Source organism: Chaetomium strumarium (assembly GCF_033439665.1).
Source record: "Chaetomium strumarium strain CBS 333.67 chromosome Unknown B0T15scaffold_1, whole genome shotgun sequence".
In the NCBI taxonomy this organism is placed as follows: Eukaryota; Fungi; Ascomycota; class Sordariomycetes; order Sordariales; family Chaetomiaceae; genus Chaetomium; species Chaetomium strumarium.
In genome coordinates, this window is record NW_026944429.1 from 3,198,443 (window position 1) to 3,214,633 (window position 16,191).

The 16,191-nt window shown below is 55.2% G+C and overlaps 9 protein-coding genes across 9 annotated transcripts; 5 read left to right on the forward strand and 4 right to left on the reverse strand.

Moving 5' to 3' along the window:
- Positions 1–202: 202 nt before the first annotated feature.
- B0T15DRAFT_488984 (uncharacterized protein) lies at positions 203–949 on the reverse strand (the record flags this gene model as incomplete). Its single annotated transcript, XM_062866558.1, has 1 exon — positions 203–949. One exon carries the CDS (start codon positions 947–949, stop codon positions 203–205), a length of 747 nt encoding a protein of 248 aa, XP_062726080.1.
- A 664-nt stretch (positions 950–1,613) lies between these two features.
- On the forward strand, positions 1,614–3,333 carry B0T15DRAFT_32516 (uncharacterized protein). Its single transcript, XM_062864099.1, has one exon. It carries the CDS (start codon positions 2,012–2,014, stop codon positions 3,203–3,205), a length of 1,194 nt encoding a protein of 397 aa, XP_062726081.1. The 5' UTR covers positions 1,614–2,011; the 3' UTR covers positions 3,206–3,333.
- Positions 3,334–3,461: 128 nt separating this feature from the next.
- On the reverse strand, positions 3,462–4,242 carry B0T15DRAFT_387895 (RWD domain-containing protein; the record flags this gene model as incomplete). The annotated part of the gene is made up of 2 exons (XM_062864412.1): positions 3,462–4,087; positions 4,176–4,242. The coding sequence occupies 2 exons, from the start codon at positions 4,240–4,242 to the stop codon at positions 3,462–3,464; spliced, it is 693 nt and encodes a 230-aa protein (XP_062726082.1).
- A 241-nt stretch (positions 4,243–4,483) lies between these two features.
- B0T15DRAFT_32546 (armadillo-type protein) lies at positions 4,484–6,773 on the forward strand. Its single transcript, XM_062864107.1, has 2 exons — positions 4,484–4,744; positions 4,806–6,773. The coding sequence occupies exons 1-2, from the start codon at positions 4,549–4,551 to the stop codon at positions 6,626–6,628; spliced, it is 2,019 nt and encodes a 672-aa protein (XP_062726083.1). The 5' UTR covers positions 4,484–4,548; the 3' UTR covers positions 6,629–6,773.
- Positions 6,773–8,449, forward strand: B0T15DRAFT_32538 (uncharacterized protein). Its single transcript, XM_062864102.1, has one exon. The coding sequence runs from the start codon at positions 6,918–6,920 to the stop codon at positions 8,268–8,270; it is 1,353 nt and encodes a 450-aa protein (XP_062726084.1). The 5' UTR covers positions 6,773–6,917; the 3' UTR covers positions 8,271–8,449.
- Positions 8,450–9,331, reverse strand: B0T15DRAFT_32537 (HRDC-like protein). The gene is made up of 2 exons (XM_062864100.1): positions 8,884–9,331; positions 8,450–8,751 (listed from the first exon to the last, which is right to left on the reverse strand). Exons 1-2 carry the CDS (start codon positions 9,200–9,202, stop codon positions 8,630–8,632), a joined length of 441 nt encoding a protein of 146 aa, XP_062726085.1. The 5' UTR covers positions 9,203–9,331; the 3' UTR covers positions 8,450–8,629.
- Positions 9,332–10,203: 872 nt separating this feature from the next.
- Positions 10,204–12,123, reverse strand: B0T15DRAFT_386409 (WD40-repeat-containing domain protein; the record flags this gene model as incomplete). Its single annotated transcript, XM_062864323.1, has 6 exons — positions 10,204–10,227; positions 10,290–10,873; positions 10,934–11,585; positions 11,657–11,754; positions 11,866–11,906; positions 12,080–12,123. 6 exons carry the CDS (start codon positions 12,121–12,123, stop codon positions 10,204–10,206), a joined length of 1,443 nt encoding a protein of 480 aa, XP_062726086.1.
- An 850-nt stretch (positions 12,124–12,973) lies between these two features.
- B0T15DRAFT_518058 (uncharacterized protein) lies at positions 12,974–14,570 on the forward strand. Its single transcript, XM_062868344.1, has one exon. The coding sequence runs from the start codon at positions 13,343–13,345 to the stop codon at positions 14,309–14,311; it is 969 nt and encodes a 322-aa protein (XP_062726087.1). The 5' UTR covers positions 12,974–13,342; the 3' UTR covers positions 14,312–14,570.
- A 34-nt stretch (positions 14,571–14,604) lies between these two features.
- Positions 14,605–15,978, forward strand: B0T15DRAFT_32653 (uncharacterized protein). Its single transcript, XM_062864121.1, has 3 exons — positions 14,605–15,163; positions 15,247–15,554; positions 15,638–15,978. Exons 1-3 carry the CDS (start codon positions 14,904–14,906, stop codon positions 15,829–15,831), a joined length of 762 nt encoding a protein of 253 aa, XP_062726088.1. The 5' UTR covers positions 14,605–14,903; the 3' UTR covers positions 15,832–15,978.
- Positions 15,979–16,191: the final 213 nt, after the last annotated feature.

Genomic DNA, 16,191 nt, shown 5'->3' on the forward strand with positions numbered 1-16,191 from the left:
TATATTCCATATTCCCGTTTAGAATCCGCCCTGCCTTTCACCATTATCCGGGATATCAGATTACGACTAAGACAATACCAACGCCACCCCAAACACACATATGGCCCTTCGTTGACCCACGACATATATCATTACACAATATAGATCCATCGTTCTCTTCGTTTCCCAACCCTAGCCTCCACGCCGCTTGATCTCAAATGTATCACCTCAAAGCCAGCGCCAGCATACCGACAACCAGGGGTAGCCCCAAGAGAGAGAATAACGGCTGAACCACGTGCCCAGCAGAGGATGAGCTCCCAAACGGGTCGGTATCGAAGCCAGACCCAGAGTCAGAGGCCGGAGACCGAGAAGTAGAGGGCTGGGCGGCCGCTGACGGCGCTAGAACCAATGTCGGCGCGGCAGTGGTATCTTCGGCTGCGGATGTCGACCTAGTCTCGCTACCGTTGTCCGTGACCGAGGTGCTCGCCGGCGTGTTTTGTTCCGTGGTCTTAGAAGACAACGAAAGTTCGGAGGTTGTCGAAGAGCTTGGCGTGGACGTCGGTAGCGTAGGCGTTGGCGCCCGCTCAGTTGTCGAGCTCTTCGTAGTCGTGAGAGGAGTCAGCTTCGAGATGTAGCTACTCGCCAAGCTCTCGGCCGCCTTGACCTTGGAGCTGGGAATATCGCGGTCGTTGCGCTCACAACCATCCTCTATGGGCTTCAGGAAGCTGTCCTCGAAATTTCGAAGGTCCGCTTTGCAGTTGAAGTACATGCAGGAAATGACGGAGTCCAGCAGGAGTTCTCTTGCCTCCCGGCACATGCATTTAGCGCTGTTGGTTTTGCAGCCGGATGACGCTATGCAGCCTTCAACACACGACGGGAACTCGAAGGTTGTGGCCCCGGCCGGACTCACAACGTACATGAGGAGGTATATGCCCACGACGGCAAGCCTGATATGTGTCGTGAAGATCATTGCCTCTGCGCTAGTAAAAGCACGAACTCTCGTGGGGTGAGATGGACGGCCAGATGGCGAGAGTCGAGGAAGTGGTTGTGACACACTCTCGGGGGCTGCTATCTTATACATAATAAAAGCATCACACTAACACACACACCTGTTCATGTCGAGCAAAGCCTCATCCATCACTTGGGGAAGCTCACATCTGAAACGTGACTGAGTGTGCAGGACTGGGCAAACAACGATCCCCAGGTCCTTAATTGAACCCAGCCCGATGAGACCAATCAATGGGGAGCATCAATGGGCTGACTTCCCCACGTTATCTCGAGGCCCTGACAGCCACTCAACCAATCACTCCAGTTACCGAACAACCGGGACATGTTGACGCCCGAGCTCGGGCTTTATTAACGTCAACTCGGGCCCTTGCTTCGGATCAAAAGCGGGCGGAACTTTCTGCATCACCCCGCCCACCCTTGACTCCGCATGTGCTCCAGTACTACTATTTATAAAGTATAGTACCGTGTGTATCCCAGCTTCAAGTTACGGTATGTTTTTTTTTCTTTCTTTTTTTCCTTTTCTTTCTTTTTTTCCGTTTCTTTTTATTTTTTTTTATTTTTTTTATTTATTTTTTTTACACCAAGTGGATTGTATCGGGGAAGCTGGGCTTTTACGTACCTAGGTAAGTACATACATGTACTTGTACACCGTAGGTACAGGTAGTTCTACCCCTCCTCCGATTCCTCCCCCCTCCGTACAAGGCTGGCCTTTAAAATTACTTTCCAACACTTACCGGTATGCATCCAAGCTTGAGAACCCTACTAAGAATTTAATAGTCCGACGACTCCCCCCAGCTGATAGTTATTGTGTATTCGACCTCCGGCCACGTGCAAAGGTGCAACGCAACAGCTTGACCCCTCCGCCAGCAGGTGGGGCCGGGTCTCCTGATAACGTTAGCCGATTGCGATAAGCCCAAAAATCCAAATTTGTGGATGGTGCCTTTGGCCCGGGTGCGGGACAGAGAGGCCTTCAATCCAATACACCACGCGAATTCCAAAGCCCAGTTGACTGTACAGCAAAGCAATGGCACCAACGAAGCCCAAAAATAAGTCGCAGAAGGACAAGGCGAGAGAACGAGCCCGAGCGAAGGCGGCCGCTTCGCAGAACTCAAGCGTAAACGCACGAGAGCTCCTCAACCAAGCCACCGCGTGCCTCGAGGAAGGAGACGCCGAGACTGCGGCAAGGATAGCGCGTAATGCCTACAAGCATATTGGGGAGGATGGGAGGCAGGCTGGTGCCGCGCTGTCACTCCTCGGCCAAATACATGTCGAGTTAGGGGAAGTCGACGCTGCTCGCGCCTTCTTCGCCGCGGCAGTGAAAGTGGATGAGGACGGTTCGCTCCCGGAAGACCTCGGCGGCGGGCCTGAGAAGTTTTTATGGTTAGCGCAGCTCAGCGAGGAGGGCGGCCACGACAGTGTCTCATGGTTTGAGCGCGGTGCCACTACCTTGCGATCCCAAATACAGACACTCTCCGAGTCGCTTGGCTCACGGCCCTTGACGCGCGACGCACAGGAGGCAGTCATAGCTGAGAAGCGGAAGAGACTGGCTGAAACGTTGTGTGCCGTGGTGGAGGTCTACATGACGGATCTTAGCTGGGAGGAGGACGCAGAACAGCGGTGCGAGGCTCTTATCACCGAGGCGACCATGCTCGCGCCCGAATCCGCCGAGACATGGCAGACAGTGGCCAATGTTCGCATCTCTCAGGCCAGGACAGAAGAGGCCCAGGAAGCTTTGAAGCGGAGTTTAGGACTGTGGACCGACCTCGCGCCAGAAGATCCTGCAGTGCCGGCCTTCCCCTCCAGGGTCAGCCTGGTCAGACTGTTAATCGAGGTCGAGATGGAGAAGCAGGCAATGGAAGTCACCGAGCGCCTAATAGCGGAGGACGACCGAAGCGTGGAGGTCTTGTATCTCGGTGGATATGCCAGGTACATATTAGGCAACAAGTTGAAGAGCCAGGGGCAAGCTTCCGGTACCGAGGCCTGGAAAGCCTTCTGGAAGTCCGCCAGGAAATGGCTTGCGCAGTGCTTGAAAGTCTTCCGGCGAGAAGAATACGAAGATGAAAGGTTAGGGGAGCACGCCCAGGATTTGCTCAACTCAATCAAAAGCGAGCTGGGCGAGGCAGCCGAAGATGCCGAAGATGAAGACGCGTGGGAAGATACGGATGAAGAAGAGTGGGGGGGTGTCGACGACGACGAGGATGATACAGAGATGCAATAGTCACGACGGCCTCATACTTTCGCACGGGTGTGTGGGAAGTCATCAAACGATTACGGACTGCTTTACGACAGCCAGCTCTGCGGTTTATCTCACGGTTTGGCGGGGACTATGCATGTCAGGCTTTAAAGGTATAGCATATGTCAAGACACGGCATACCACTCTTCTGAGCTTTCCGTTTTGCAGCATATGGATGCAGGGAGCTGCGCGCGTCACATCCGAGCCTTCACAGACCTCGTCGTGTCTGAGCCAGTCACACTCAGCTATCTCCAACCTTGAGCTTTTGTACATCCTCCGTCGGCACTCCGTCCTCATCGCCTTCCTCCTGGGACGCGGTTGCAAGACCCCGTTCCCAAAGCTGCTTGCCAGTAAGCTTGGGCGGCTCTTTTATTCTGGCCTTCTTCAATTCTGCCGCCCTTTCCTCCTCTTCCCTGATCCGAGCCTCCTCCATCTCCTTCAGAAAGCCTTCTCGCCACTTCAGGAACGTCTCCCGGGTGACCGGTGTGCCATGGAACTTCTTGTTCTCCTCGCGCTCGGCAGCCAGGATGGCCTCCTCGTGCACCTTGGCGGCGGCTTCTTTGCGCTCGGCCACTAATTGCTCGGCAGCTTCCTTCACTGCAGACACCAGGGTGAATACCATGGCCATGCCCAAGTTTTCCTCGACTGTCGCCTCCAGGTCTTGGAGAAGCTGATCCTTATCTTCAGCAATGTTCAGGTATTGGTGGGGCGTCGAGTTCTGCGGTGCGGATAATTCCAAGAGCGGCGCCTTGTCCGGGTAGTCCTCGGGATACCGCACGGTCAGCAGCATGACCGGTGGTTCCGCTTCATCTTCATCGTCGCCGATGTCGAGGGTGATCGATATCCTGTACTCGGTCTCTGATATGTCTGTGTTACAGCGACGGGTTAGCCCCTCACCCGTGCGAAATCTAGAGAAAAAGAAGAAGTGTAATTAATTGACTGTAGAGTACAGTACCTGTAATTTCATCTGGGAATATGGAGTTGAGCACCTCCCGCTCTTCGATTTGCTCTTCACGTCCCATGTCCAGCTTGTTTTTGAGATTAACCGATAGAAGACTTGACTCTGACTTGACGGATCCGAGGCTAGATTGAACTGCCAGTGCGAAACCTCAGATGGAGGGGCACCGAAGACCGAACAGTGTGGGACAGGTGCGGTTTGTTACATGGTGGGGTGACCGCATCCCTGCCTCTGCATGTCTCACCGCCCGGCAGAAGCAGGGGTCTGATCCGACCGTCGACAAAAAAATTGGATTGACAGGTCGATGGTCCTGCAGCTGGAAATCGGATCTACCTAGCACAGTCGAGCATCAGCCAGGATCACTCACACAATGGCACCTAAACCATCAGCACCTGCCGCGGGGGCGAAGCGAAAGGCGTCGTCGAGTGACCAAAGTGACAAAAGTAACAGACGCAGCGAATACCGAGCTACCAAGAAGGCGAGAACCGTCAGCGGGCCGAAGCATCGGAAATCCGAAGAAGGCGTGCCTTCACGCAGCGATGGTACTGACTTATCGGGGAAGCCGGGTGAGCGAGGCCGTCTCTTTATACTTGGTACACATGAAACTTCCTGCTGATCTTCTTTCAGCGGCCCAGAGTTCCCGCGAGGCGCACGCAAAGCAAAAGCAGCTAGCACAGGAGCGCAAGGCCGCGAAGCCATTGGCGGACGAGGTTCACCGGACGAAGAAGCTGTGGGAAAAGCTGCGACGCAAGTCCCACGTTCCCAAGGAGGAGCGTCAACAGCTCGTCGAGGAACTGTACAGCATCATAACCGGCCGGATCAAGGACTTCGTCCTGAAGCATGACGCTGTCCGTGCCGTCCAGACCGCCATCAAATACTCAACCCCGGAGCAGCGGAAGCAAATTGCGAAGGAGCTGCAAGGCGCGTATGCGCAGCTCGCTGAAAGCAGATACGCCAAGTTTCTTATCGGCAAGCTTCTCGTTCAAAACGACGAGGAGATCAGAGACTTGATCATTCCCGAGTTCTACGGGAAGGTGCGGAAGCTCATCAATCACCCGGAAGCCTCTTGGATCCTAGACGACATCTACCGCGGAGTGGCAACAAAAGAGCAAAAGGCGCGTATGCTGCGAGAGTGGTACGGGCCCGAGTTTGCCCTGTTCGCCCCCGGTGCCGGCGAGGAAGTTACGGCAGACCTCCGCAAGATCCTTGACGATGAACCCAGCAAACGAGGCCCCGTGATGAAGTACCTCTTCAGCATGACCAACGGTCTCATTCAGAAGAAGATGACTGGATTCACGATGCTCCACGATGCCATGCTGCAATACTTCCTCAGCCTCAAGCCCGAGAGCGAGGAGCTCAAGGAGTTCGTCGAGACTGTGAAGGACGATGAAAATGGCGACCTGCTCAAGAACATGGCCTTCACCAAGTCGGGAGCTCGTCTGGCGTGCTTGCTTCTGGCTTATGGAAGCGCAAAGGACCGCAAACAGATTCTCAAGATGTACAAGGACACATTCCAGCTCATGTGCGGCGACCCGCACGGCCACATGATCCTCCTGGCGGCATACGATGTCATCGATGACACTGTGTTGACGTCCAAGACGATCTTCCCGGAGATTCTTGGGAAGAATGAGGAGAAAGGCATCGAGAACATCGTCTTCCTTGCCAACGACCTCAACGCGCGCATCACGATCTGCTACCTGTTCGAAGGACAGTCGAAATCCTTGTTTCCAGCCAGCCATGCGTATGATCTGGAGCTCCTGGCCGAAATCCACGAGATCCGGAAGAAGACGAGCAAAAAGGATGCCGACATCCGCCGCAAAGAATTGGTGGCAGCAATGTCCCCGCTGTTGCTTGCGGCGGTGGCGACGTCGCCAGCGGAACTCATCGCCACTTCATTCGGATGTCAGTTCGTTACCGACGTCTTGCTGTCGGCGACGGGAGACAAGACCGCTGCGCTGGAGGCCGTGGCCTCGACTGCTGCTGGGGATCCCACGCCGACGCAGTCCGAGAACGCCGATCCGCTTTACCCCCCTCCCCCACATATCTCCCTGACGCCGCACGGAGGCAGAATGTTCAAGACGCTCATTGCTGGAGGTCGGTTTGACAAGGCGGCCGGTGCCGTCAAGCGGGTTGATCCGCCGCTCAATTTCGCCGACATCCTCTATCCGGTCATCAAGGAACATATCCTTCAGTGGGCCACTGGGCCGAGTTCCTTCACAGTGCTGGGACTTCTGGAAGCTCCTGATTTCTCCTCCAAGAAGGAGCTACTCAAGAAGCTACGTTCTGGGAAGAAGACGCTCGAGGCGGCGGCAGCTGGGGAGGCAGCTGAAGAGAGCGCGAAGACGGATACCAAGAAGTCAAAGTCGAAGAACAAGGGCGCGCATAGGGGGAACGGAACGTCTGGCGGGAACCAAGGAGCAAAGCTGCTGCTCGAAAAGTTGAAGACGTAGGACATTGGTCGGTGTATTTCAAATGACGCGCGAGTAGTACAGCTATCGAAGAATTCAAGTGAATCGGATGGTACTGTAGAAACCAGCCGCCTGCCAGTAGGTAGCTTGGTTGGGGATACGACGGCAGAATTGTATTTGCCTTCGCTGCCAGGTGCCGTGTACTATGATTCCTAGGTACTAGTAGTAGGTGGTCTCTATTCGCGCGAGGCGGCAGACACCACTGCAGCAACCCAGTGGTCGGTTGTACTTGTACAATATTGAAGCAACAAGCCGGAGGAGGCCATGCTGGATGTTGTCCAACTTCAAACGCTCCCGTCTCTTCGCTCGTCGCCCGTCCCTCGTACCAGGTCGCTCTTTAACCACACTGCAGCCTTGTATCGGGAAGGGCTGTCGGTCATTGAACGTTCTTCCTCCTGTTTCTGTCCAACGGCTTCTCCCCCCTGATAACACCAGGACCACGGGATCTACAAAAATAATTAGACTCCAGGACTTCCGGAGATTTCGAAGCTTCGAGCAGTGGGTTGTCACCCATCGCACGCGGGGCTGGGCCAGGCTCGAGGGCTGTGCCGCTATGGATTCGACTGAGACAGCAATCGACACGACAAGTAGAGTATGTGAGACCCAGAGCGGATACATCTGGTACATTTGTACCTGGAAACACCCCTACTATAGCGGTTGCTGCCGTGTTGATCCGTGCAAGCAAGATCCCATCGGTTGCCCCATCGGTTGGCCTGCTTCGGCGCGCGGCCATCCGGTAGCAACCACCGATTCGGCCTCAACTTCAAGGCCACGCACGACGAGCAGGACATCTCCGATCAGAACAACACCGGGTCTGACGCGCACAGAAACTGCCGCAGCATCCTCCTCCCCATCCCCTTCGTCAACGCCAACTCCAGGCGCAGGCGCAGGGACAACAGCCACCATCTCCTCCACATCAACCGCGGTCAACGCAAACAATAGCAGTAGCGGAATAACGCTGTCTGTCGGCGCCCTTGTCGGAATCGTGGTCGCTTGTGCCGCTGTGGCCGTCATTGCGGCTCTCAGCACCTGCATGTGGTGGTGGGGCCGGTGCCGACAACGGAGAGATAGCATCGCTCCGTCGCTACTAGTAGTAAGCGGGCCGGTCAAGGAGCCCAACCCTTCAGCGCTGGAACCCGTTTTCGACTCGTCTGTGGCTCACAGCATGCCGAGAGGGGTGTCTGACCCAGCGAGCGGTATGGCGCCCTGTTCAAGCCAGCATCACGGCAATACCCAAGGCACTTCCAACCCATCGCACTGGGGGCCAATGGTGGTGGTGGTAAAAGAGGACAGTATGATGAGCTCCCCTCCAGCACGCGGCCTGCACCTGAGCAACCCGAGCAGCGATGCTCACAGCAGCCACGCCAGCTCCCTCGCGCCTGGCAATTCATGGGGAGTGGGAGTGAGTTTAGCGTCAAGTCCATCCGAGCTTGGCTCGGCGGTGGTCCGTCGAGAGATGGAAGGGGGGCAGGCAACGCAGAGTGAGGCGGTTGAGATTGACTCCCGGCCCATTGTGAATGAGGCAGTGGAGTCGCCCAGGGCGACGCTCAGTTCGACACAGCGGGAGCGTGACACCGGCACGTACGCAAACAGCTGGACGAGATTTCAGAATCTGCAGTTGTGAGATCAAAAGTCTGAACTGGTCTCTTGTGTCAAGACGATGCTCCGAGCAAGCTGGTTTGGATTAGTCAGGCGTGAGCCATTACATTAGAAAGAAAGGGTATATTTTCTTATTCCGATGGAGATCAAGAAGATGAAAACAGCAAATGAGAACAAGCACTGACCCAAGTCCGTCTAAGCCATTGTACGCCGTGCCATGCGGAGATGCCCGCTTTCTGCCACCCGTCTCAGATTCCCGAGAGATATATGCGTTGTTATGCACGAATTCCACCTAGCCACCAATCTTGCCCCCGACCGAATCATCTCCCCTGGGGTATATTGTGCGCCTATTGCCCATTCTAAACCGGGCCAGGGCCAACTTCCTCAAGTGCTCATGAGCTTAGCCATCTCGTCCAGAAGCTCTTGAAGATCCTCGTCACTGATCTTGTCGGCTAGCGAGGGTATTAAAGTCTTGCACTCGTCTGCGCTGTCACAACAGAGGGAACCTGACAAAAAAAAGCAATCAGGTCAGCCTACGCACGTTTGACAGGAGAACAAACAAACACCGGGGTGACGAGAGAGAAAGGGAGAGAAAGAGAGAGAGAGAGAGAGAGGTAGAGGTCAAAAAAAAGGCCCACCGATCTGCGCCCTCTCGTATTTCGTGAGCTCTTTGTGCGCACTGAGTAGCCGTTCCACGGCCTCGACATTTTCCTTTTGTTTGAAACGCGCAAACGCGTCGAGGTAGTCGAGTGTCTTGTTCAGGACGTCGGTCTCGTTCCGGTCTTTTCGGTCTTTTCGCCGCTTCGTCATCAGCGCGTTGATGACCAGCGATGCCTCGGACAGCGTCAAAGTGTCCACGTCCTCGAACTCGCCGAGCTTAAGCATCGTGCCGGCTTCCTCCTCGCCCGCCGGTGGCGGCTTGGATCGTGCTGTGGGTGCATGATTTTGGTCCGACATCGCGTTGTTCGTGGCAAATGAACGCGCGGTTTTTGGCGTGCTTATGCTTCTATGAACAAGCTACCTGTGTTGTGTAGGTAGAGTGTTGTTGCGGTAACTGGCGAGTGTGGTTGAGGGAAGATTTGGCTTCCACGTGCGATGTTGCTTCTCAGCGATGCTTAATCAAGGTAGGTAGGAGTAACCTCACAGTGCGGCGCCAAGAGGATGTGACAGTTAAGAGACTGTGCTGCCGCCAGGGGGACAACTCTACGAGCCAAGTTCATGTGGGGTTGATAGCCAAGCCCGTTGACTGCGGGGCTCTGCGGCTCAAAAGATCATCGTGGGGGGCCCAGCCTAACAGCCTTATTAACACGCCTGAGTCTGGAAGGTTGACTTCAACAAAACTGTCCTGGCAATCAGTTCCGCCTGTATTGATCCCCGTATCACCTGCCTAGCGGGCGCAGCCTTAGATCTATGAACAACGTTGTTTTCCCTGTGACGCATAGCATAGACGGCGAGGTATACATTACCTAAGTGCATGACTTCTGCGATGGGGATAACACCCTTGGCTTTGATAAATACGGCGATATGCCACCACTCCACGCTGGAAGAATGCATGCTACCTCTAGCCTGTCTTTGCTATCTTGTCCTGTGCATGCTTTTCCTGGAGACAGCATCTACCGCATGGATCTCATGCCCGACTGAGGTCTTAACAAGGGACCTCCGCCTTAGCCACTGCTCCCAAGTCTTTGCTTGGTTGCCGACATTTCAATTCGTCGTTTCGCCCCTGCTCATGAGCCTGCCTGTTCCTGAACCCAGCTTTGGTCTGCTTCCGATCCCCAATTCTTGCCATTATCGACGCTGCCTCCAAAGGCTTCGCAACAAGCCCCGACAAAAGGCCGACCAGGAACCTTGTGCCATAGCCATACGCCCCTGGGTTCAAGGTTGCCGCAGATAGACAAGGATCCTCCTCAACCTTCACTGCTCTACAGGCATCCTCCTGACATGTTAGCTGCCCGTCTCTACAAGGCAGAAAAAACGAATAGCTAGATATATGCGTTAGCGACACGGAAAATATCAGGGTCTGTTTGGGTAGCGGGGATTTTACATTATTAGTCGCCGCGATCGCAATGCTGTCCTCGAACGGATGCCAACTCATGTGCAGGATTTTCTTGTTGAAGTCGATCTGGTCCGCGTCCGTCTCTTTGCGCATCCTCTGACCCTGACCTGGTGCGGCTGGGCTGCCCCCTCGTGAGCCGTTCTTCTTTCCGTTAGCGGTCGGGCTCGTTGATGAATTGATCGGCGTCGGCACGCCGACTTTCTTCGCCTTGAAAGCCGACTTGTCCGCCTGCAACACGACTTCCACTTCCTTCTCTGGATCTGACGGGTAGATCATGAAGTTGTTGTTGTAGCTTCCCGTCATGACGTTCTTGCCATCACCAGAGAACACCACCTCGAATTTGTCAAAGATGCTATCGTTCTCGTACGTATCGCACAGCCTTGGCCTCAGGTGCTCGTGGATGGGAATTGTCTTGATGGGTTGCCTCTCCATATTCACGTCCCAGATCTTGACCGTCAGGTAGTCGCGCGAAAGGATGTAGCGGCCGTCGTGGGAGAAGCGGACATCTGAGATGGACGAGATGATTTCGGAGAAGAATGACCTCGACGACGGATCTTCCTCCTGTTCGAACACTGTAGGCAGAGAGCTTGTTAGTTGGAGGTTGGGTGGGCGGATTGAACGGAAATACCCACTCTTGGCATGCTGGTCGCACAGAGCGCTCTCCCGCATGTCCGCCAGCTTGATAGTCCCCTTGGAGCTGGCGTACATGAACCAGTTGCAGCTCAAGGGGTGGAACTCGGCCGCCGTAATGACCTCCGTCAACTCTTCCATGTTCGCCGGCTTGATGTCCACAATGTTGAAGCTTTGGTCCTGGATGTTCAGGTTCCACAGATTGATCCGCAGGTCATCACTGCTAATAAAAGTCTCTCCGTCACTGTTCACTGAGATGCTGTTGATGTGATAGGCGTGGGCGTTGGCATAGGTCCGCCGGGGCACAGCGGCAACGACGGTATCATGGTGTGTCAGCCTCGGGAGCTTCAGTTCACTGGCGCTGCGGAATCGAACGTTCGGCATCGGTCGCGGGGCTCCGCCTCCGCCGGCTATGTTTGCCGGTGTAAGATCATGGGAGAGATTGTTCTCCGCCACAACCTTGAGCGATTTCTCAAACACCTTCCATAGTTTGATCGTCTTATCGTTTGTCGACAGGAGATAGTGGGAAGCGTTCTGTCGACGACACCATTTGATCTTGTTGATCTTCTCTTCGATCTCAAGGGACTTGAGGTAGTCAAACTCTGGCTCGTGCGATTGGAACTCGGTATGAAACTTGTATTCGCAGGTCTTTTTCTGTCCAGGGAGTAAGCCAGGGCCGCCGCGGAAAAGGGAACTGGGGGCTCAGGCTCGGGCCCGGGACTAACTGTCTCGTTGCGCTCAAACAGGACAACACGTCCGCCTTTGTCGCCTGTTGCTAGATAGTTGCCGGTGTGATCGAACTCGACAGTGGAGATGATATCAGCTGTGGGCAAACCGCAGTTAGCAAAATCCGATTCGTATGCAGCAACACTCCAAGGCACAGTGACGTTGGATGCTAGGAGGATATCTGATCGTTTCTGACGTAGTGCCATACCCTCTGTTATGTCCTCCACATCACCCTTGTCACCAAAGCATCTAGAATCCGCTGGTTAGTCTGTCGAAGAGACGAGGTGCCATGCATGACCGGGGGGACGTGCAACGGCTCGCGTGCCGAGCACGCGAGCAGTGGCACCCGTTCTCCCGATGCGAGGGTCATACAAAACGACAGGTTGCCGCGGGAAGAATGGGTCAGGGGAAAGGGTGCGTACTGGGTGAACTTCCATGTCGGTACGTTCGCTTCTGTGTCCACCATTTTGATAATCTGAAGGAGCGGCCGATGAGCGGCCCGACTGCTGTCGGTGGATAAGGCGGGCAACGATGTTGCCGGAGCGAGCAGTGAAAGTTGTATGTCCGGGAGTGACGAAAAGGCCCCCGCGGTTCAGATCCGTGTCAAGGCGGGGTTCAAGGACTGTACCGGGGTCCTGGGAGCTGGGCAAAGCTAGCACGATGCTGCCCGTGGGGTAGGGGAATGTGGGTGTCGGGAGAGGCTGCGGCCGAATTGGGGGAGGGTTTGGAGGCTGATGCGAGAGTCGTTGGGAAACAGGGCGCAAGCGACTGTGCCACCTAGACAGACGTTTCCGCAATACCGACCAAAAGAGAAGGCAGAACGAGACTACTAGTATCCCGATCCTTGCAGTAGACTGCGTTGCAAACTCGCGGAGATGACCTCTAAAGCACTGCGTGTGTAGGGCGTACAACCAACTCGGAGATATGGCCGGTAGCTGGAATAAGTAGCGATGGAAACAGGTTGAGCGAGCTTTGAATGACAGAAGTTGGCGTTGGTGTAATGGAGGGTGATGGTGCGTTGTGCCCAAATCGGGCGAAACTGCTTTTGGGGCGGGCCAACCTCAGGCTAGCTTCCTTTCGTAATAATGGGCAAAATCAATCTAGAGCCCGCACGGGCACAGGTGACAGCCAGGTGCGGGTACAAGTATATACATGTATGTATGTATGGGCTGTAATATACGGCATACTCCATACAATTCATTACACTATCAGCCCTGAATTACTTCTATTTGGGACAGCTAGTGTGTACCATACCGTATGAGCGATAAATACTTGCCTCACAACCTAGTAACCCCAATACATGCAAGGACTCGACCGATCTGTCTGTTACTTCTTGTCGCTATTGTGAGCCCCCCCTCGATTCACATCGTGATAAATCACCACCTTGCTGGCCTTCCCCAACAGATGCGTAATCTCATAGCCTATTCCACGCCGCTAGGGAGTGAGATCGCGTCATTGCATCGGTTGTGACCCAACTCTACATGAGGCGATCAGATTAGTGGGCAGCAACGCTCCGGTCTAGATCTCAGCGAAAGCTCATCACACACCCATTGTCTAGTCACATCCGACGTCACCTCCGCTCGTTGACGGCCGAGTCGAGGGTGCTACTCCTGGGCCCTACATGCCCGATCAGCTGCAATCGGTCCTGAGTCGTACTTACAGTTTTGCATGCAGAGTTGACGAGAATGGAAGACGAGGCTTCAAGACAACAAGGTCCTGACTCAAAGGGCAAAGGAAAGGATGATGCCAGATCGAATACGGACCATGGCCTAGACCATGGCGCTGCAGAAAAGAAAGATCCAGGGACATCGCTGCCTTGGATGGCACAGTCAGCAGCCTCCTTTCTGCTATCAGGACCGCCCGGTGCCGTACTTGGAGGCGGGGACGGAAAGGCCGAATCGTCGCGCGCTGGCGAGGCTCTAGCAAGAGCGGGGGAGAGTTCAATTCAGATGCGGTCCAACATCGCCGCCGGCGAGTCCCTGAAAATGGGCCAGACTCAGGAGCACATTGCCCGAGAAGAAGCGTCGTTCGCCGCTTTCCTGGACAGTGGAAACGCACCAATGTTGTCAGAACCAAATGACGACCTAGAAGGCGCTTGGCGGTCGGCCGTCCCTAGTGCTCCAACATCTGGGACCGCAGGGGCAGCGGAACCGTTCACGCGTTCGGTCGCAGAACAGCAGGCGAAGGACGGCGCGGATGTTGTCGCCTTGCTGTCGAGTGACGGCGGCCTCGAGCAGGTGTTTGACAATGCCAACGAACCTGCATCCCAAGGCGATCTAGCGGCGTTGCGCAAGGCGTTGTTCGGTCAAGAGACAGACCAAGGGGAGACCTCGATCCCATGGGACAATGTGCTCAACTTCATCCCGGAGTATCTCCAGTCCCAGACGGCACCGCGGATCACGCCAGCAGACAGTCTCGCCATGCACCTTGGTACTACGGATGCGAACGAGGCGTGGCAGTTATGGGTGACTCAGTGGTCTCGTGTCCTGACGAGCTATCAAGACGAGGTTTGGGGCGATCTGAGCGCGCTCGTTGACGAGGCTCGTGCCGAGGTTCGTCAGATAGAGGAGGTGGAACCAGGCGAACCCCTCCCTGAGCCGAAGGCACTGCTACGGCTACGAGCCATCCTCGGCCACCTACGAGGCGCTCATTAGAATCTAGACGAGACTCTATTTGCCTTCTAATTGCTTCATGGGTGACCTGCCAGCGCACCCCACATCAAGTCACGTACTGTTTGTATTTGATACAGACAAGACATCGGGATGCCCCGCTTGCGTTACATTTTTCACCCCGCCCATGCCCACCAGACCCAAGAGCAGGATGTCTCCGCCGGTTGCTGGGCCAGCGAGTGGATGACATCATCGGGCTGACTTCCGCCCCATGGTTGGTCAACGGACAGCTGCACGACCTAAGCTCTCGGTGGTTTAACCAAGCTGAGTCCGTTGCAGTGCTGTGTTGTCCGAATCCATAACTGGAGCTTTTGCGGGATATATATATATGTACCTAGTAGTTAGGTATGTATGCACCTACATGCCCGCCTTTTGCCGGACGCAATGTTTCGGTGCCACAGGACGACAGTTAAACGCCGCGTCCTTCCTCATCCTGCGTCTTGTGTATATACGCCGTCGTTCCGGCCAATGCAGCTTAATTGACGTGCGTTGCTTTTGTCATTCATATGCTTTTTGTCCTCCACATCGCGATTGCGTGAGAATCGACTGAGTGGTTGGGCGACATTGCCGAGCGATAATGAGGATCAGACGACCGCTCCCCTTTGCGTCGCCGCCCAGTCTGCTCCTCTTAATACTCGCGTGGACGGCTGCAGTCTCCGGCAACCTGCAGCCCTTCCGACCGGTCGAGACAGCGGCTGCCATCGCAAAGCGCCAGGGATGTCTACCAGATTTCTTTAGCTGCGCAGACCAAGGTGCCGCCTTCAGCAATGTCTGCTGCCAAAATGGCCAGAGATGCCAGCTGGACGCCAATAACAACCCAGCTTGCTGCCCTGGAGGGTGAGTACAGAACACATTCGCCCCACTCACCCGCCCTTTTCTCTTCCCCGAGGTGTGTGCTGCCATGCTGACAAGGGATCCAGCGCTGTGTGCACCGGCACCGCACCCGCAAGCTTCGTGACGCCCAGCCCGGCCACCGCCACGGCCGTCTCCTACGTCTCGAACCCCTATTTTTCCTTCCCCTACATCGCCACCTACTTCGCCAACCCGGGCTATTGCTCTGCTGCCGTCAGCCAGTGCAGCGCCAACTATGCGGCTTGCACCTCCCAGCTGGGAGGGCCGAGCGCCGGCGGCGGTTATGCTGTCACCATTGTTGTTCCGGGCGGAGGAGGGACGACCGTCACCGCTGGGGCGAGCGCTACCGTTGGTGTCGCAAGTGCTACGAGTATCTGTGAGCAGACTTTCCGTTTCCCCCTTCTTGCTAAGACATCTGGCTGGTAGCTGGCATTATGCTGAACCTTCCACCGCTTTCAGGCAGCAGTCTGTCCAGCGCGGCCTGCAGTGGCCTTCAGGCTAGCATGTGCACTTTATCTGGGACCTCGGCCAGCGGATTTTACTTCGGCACGGAATCGGGGAATTTCGCGGCCAGGCCAACGGCAGCAGCTGGATGTGCCGGGTTAGTCGGTGCCGTTGCGGCCGGAGTCGCCGGCCTGGGTATCATCATGTGAAGGGAGCTGGGCAGAGTCGCTTGCCCTGTTGATAACCCGCTTTGCTGCACGGAGTTTATGGGTGCTCCGGACGGTCAGAGTAACCAACCCAGCGTTCTAATGCCCATCTGTTTTGCTGCTCCCAATGCTAGTCGAAAATGCATCCCCGATCTCAAACCGTATTTGTCATATGGCACGCTATTGCTATCGCTAGCTATACGACATTCGGATACATTAATGTAGTAGCGGATAGCTAGTGCTATAGCGTAGGTTAGGTTACTGTTCGAAATAACTTTGCATGATTACCGCCATCGGATGCCGTCACCCTTTGCCTCCCAATCTATTCGAGTATCCCTTCGTCCAAACAGATCAGAATATCTA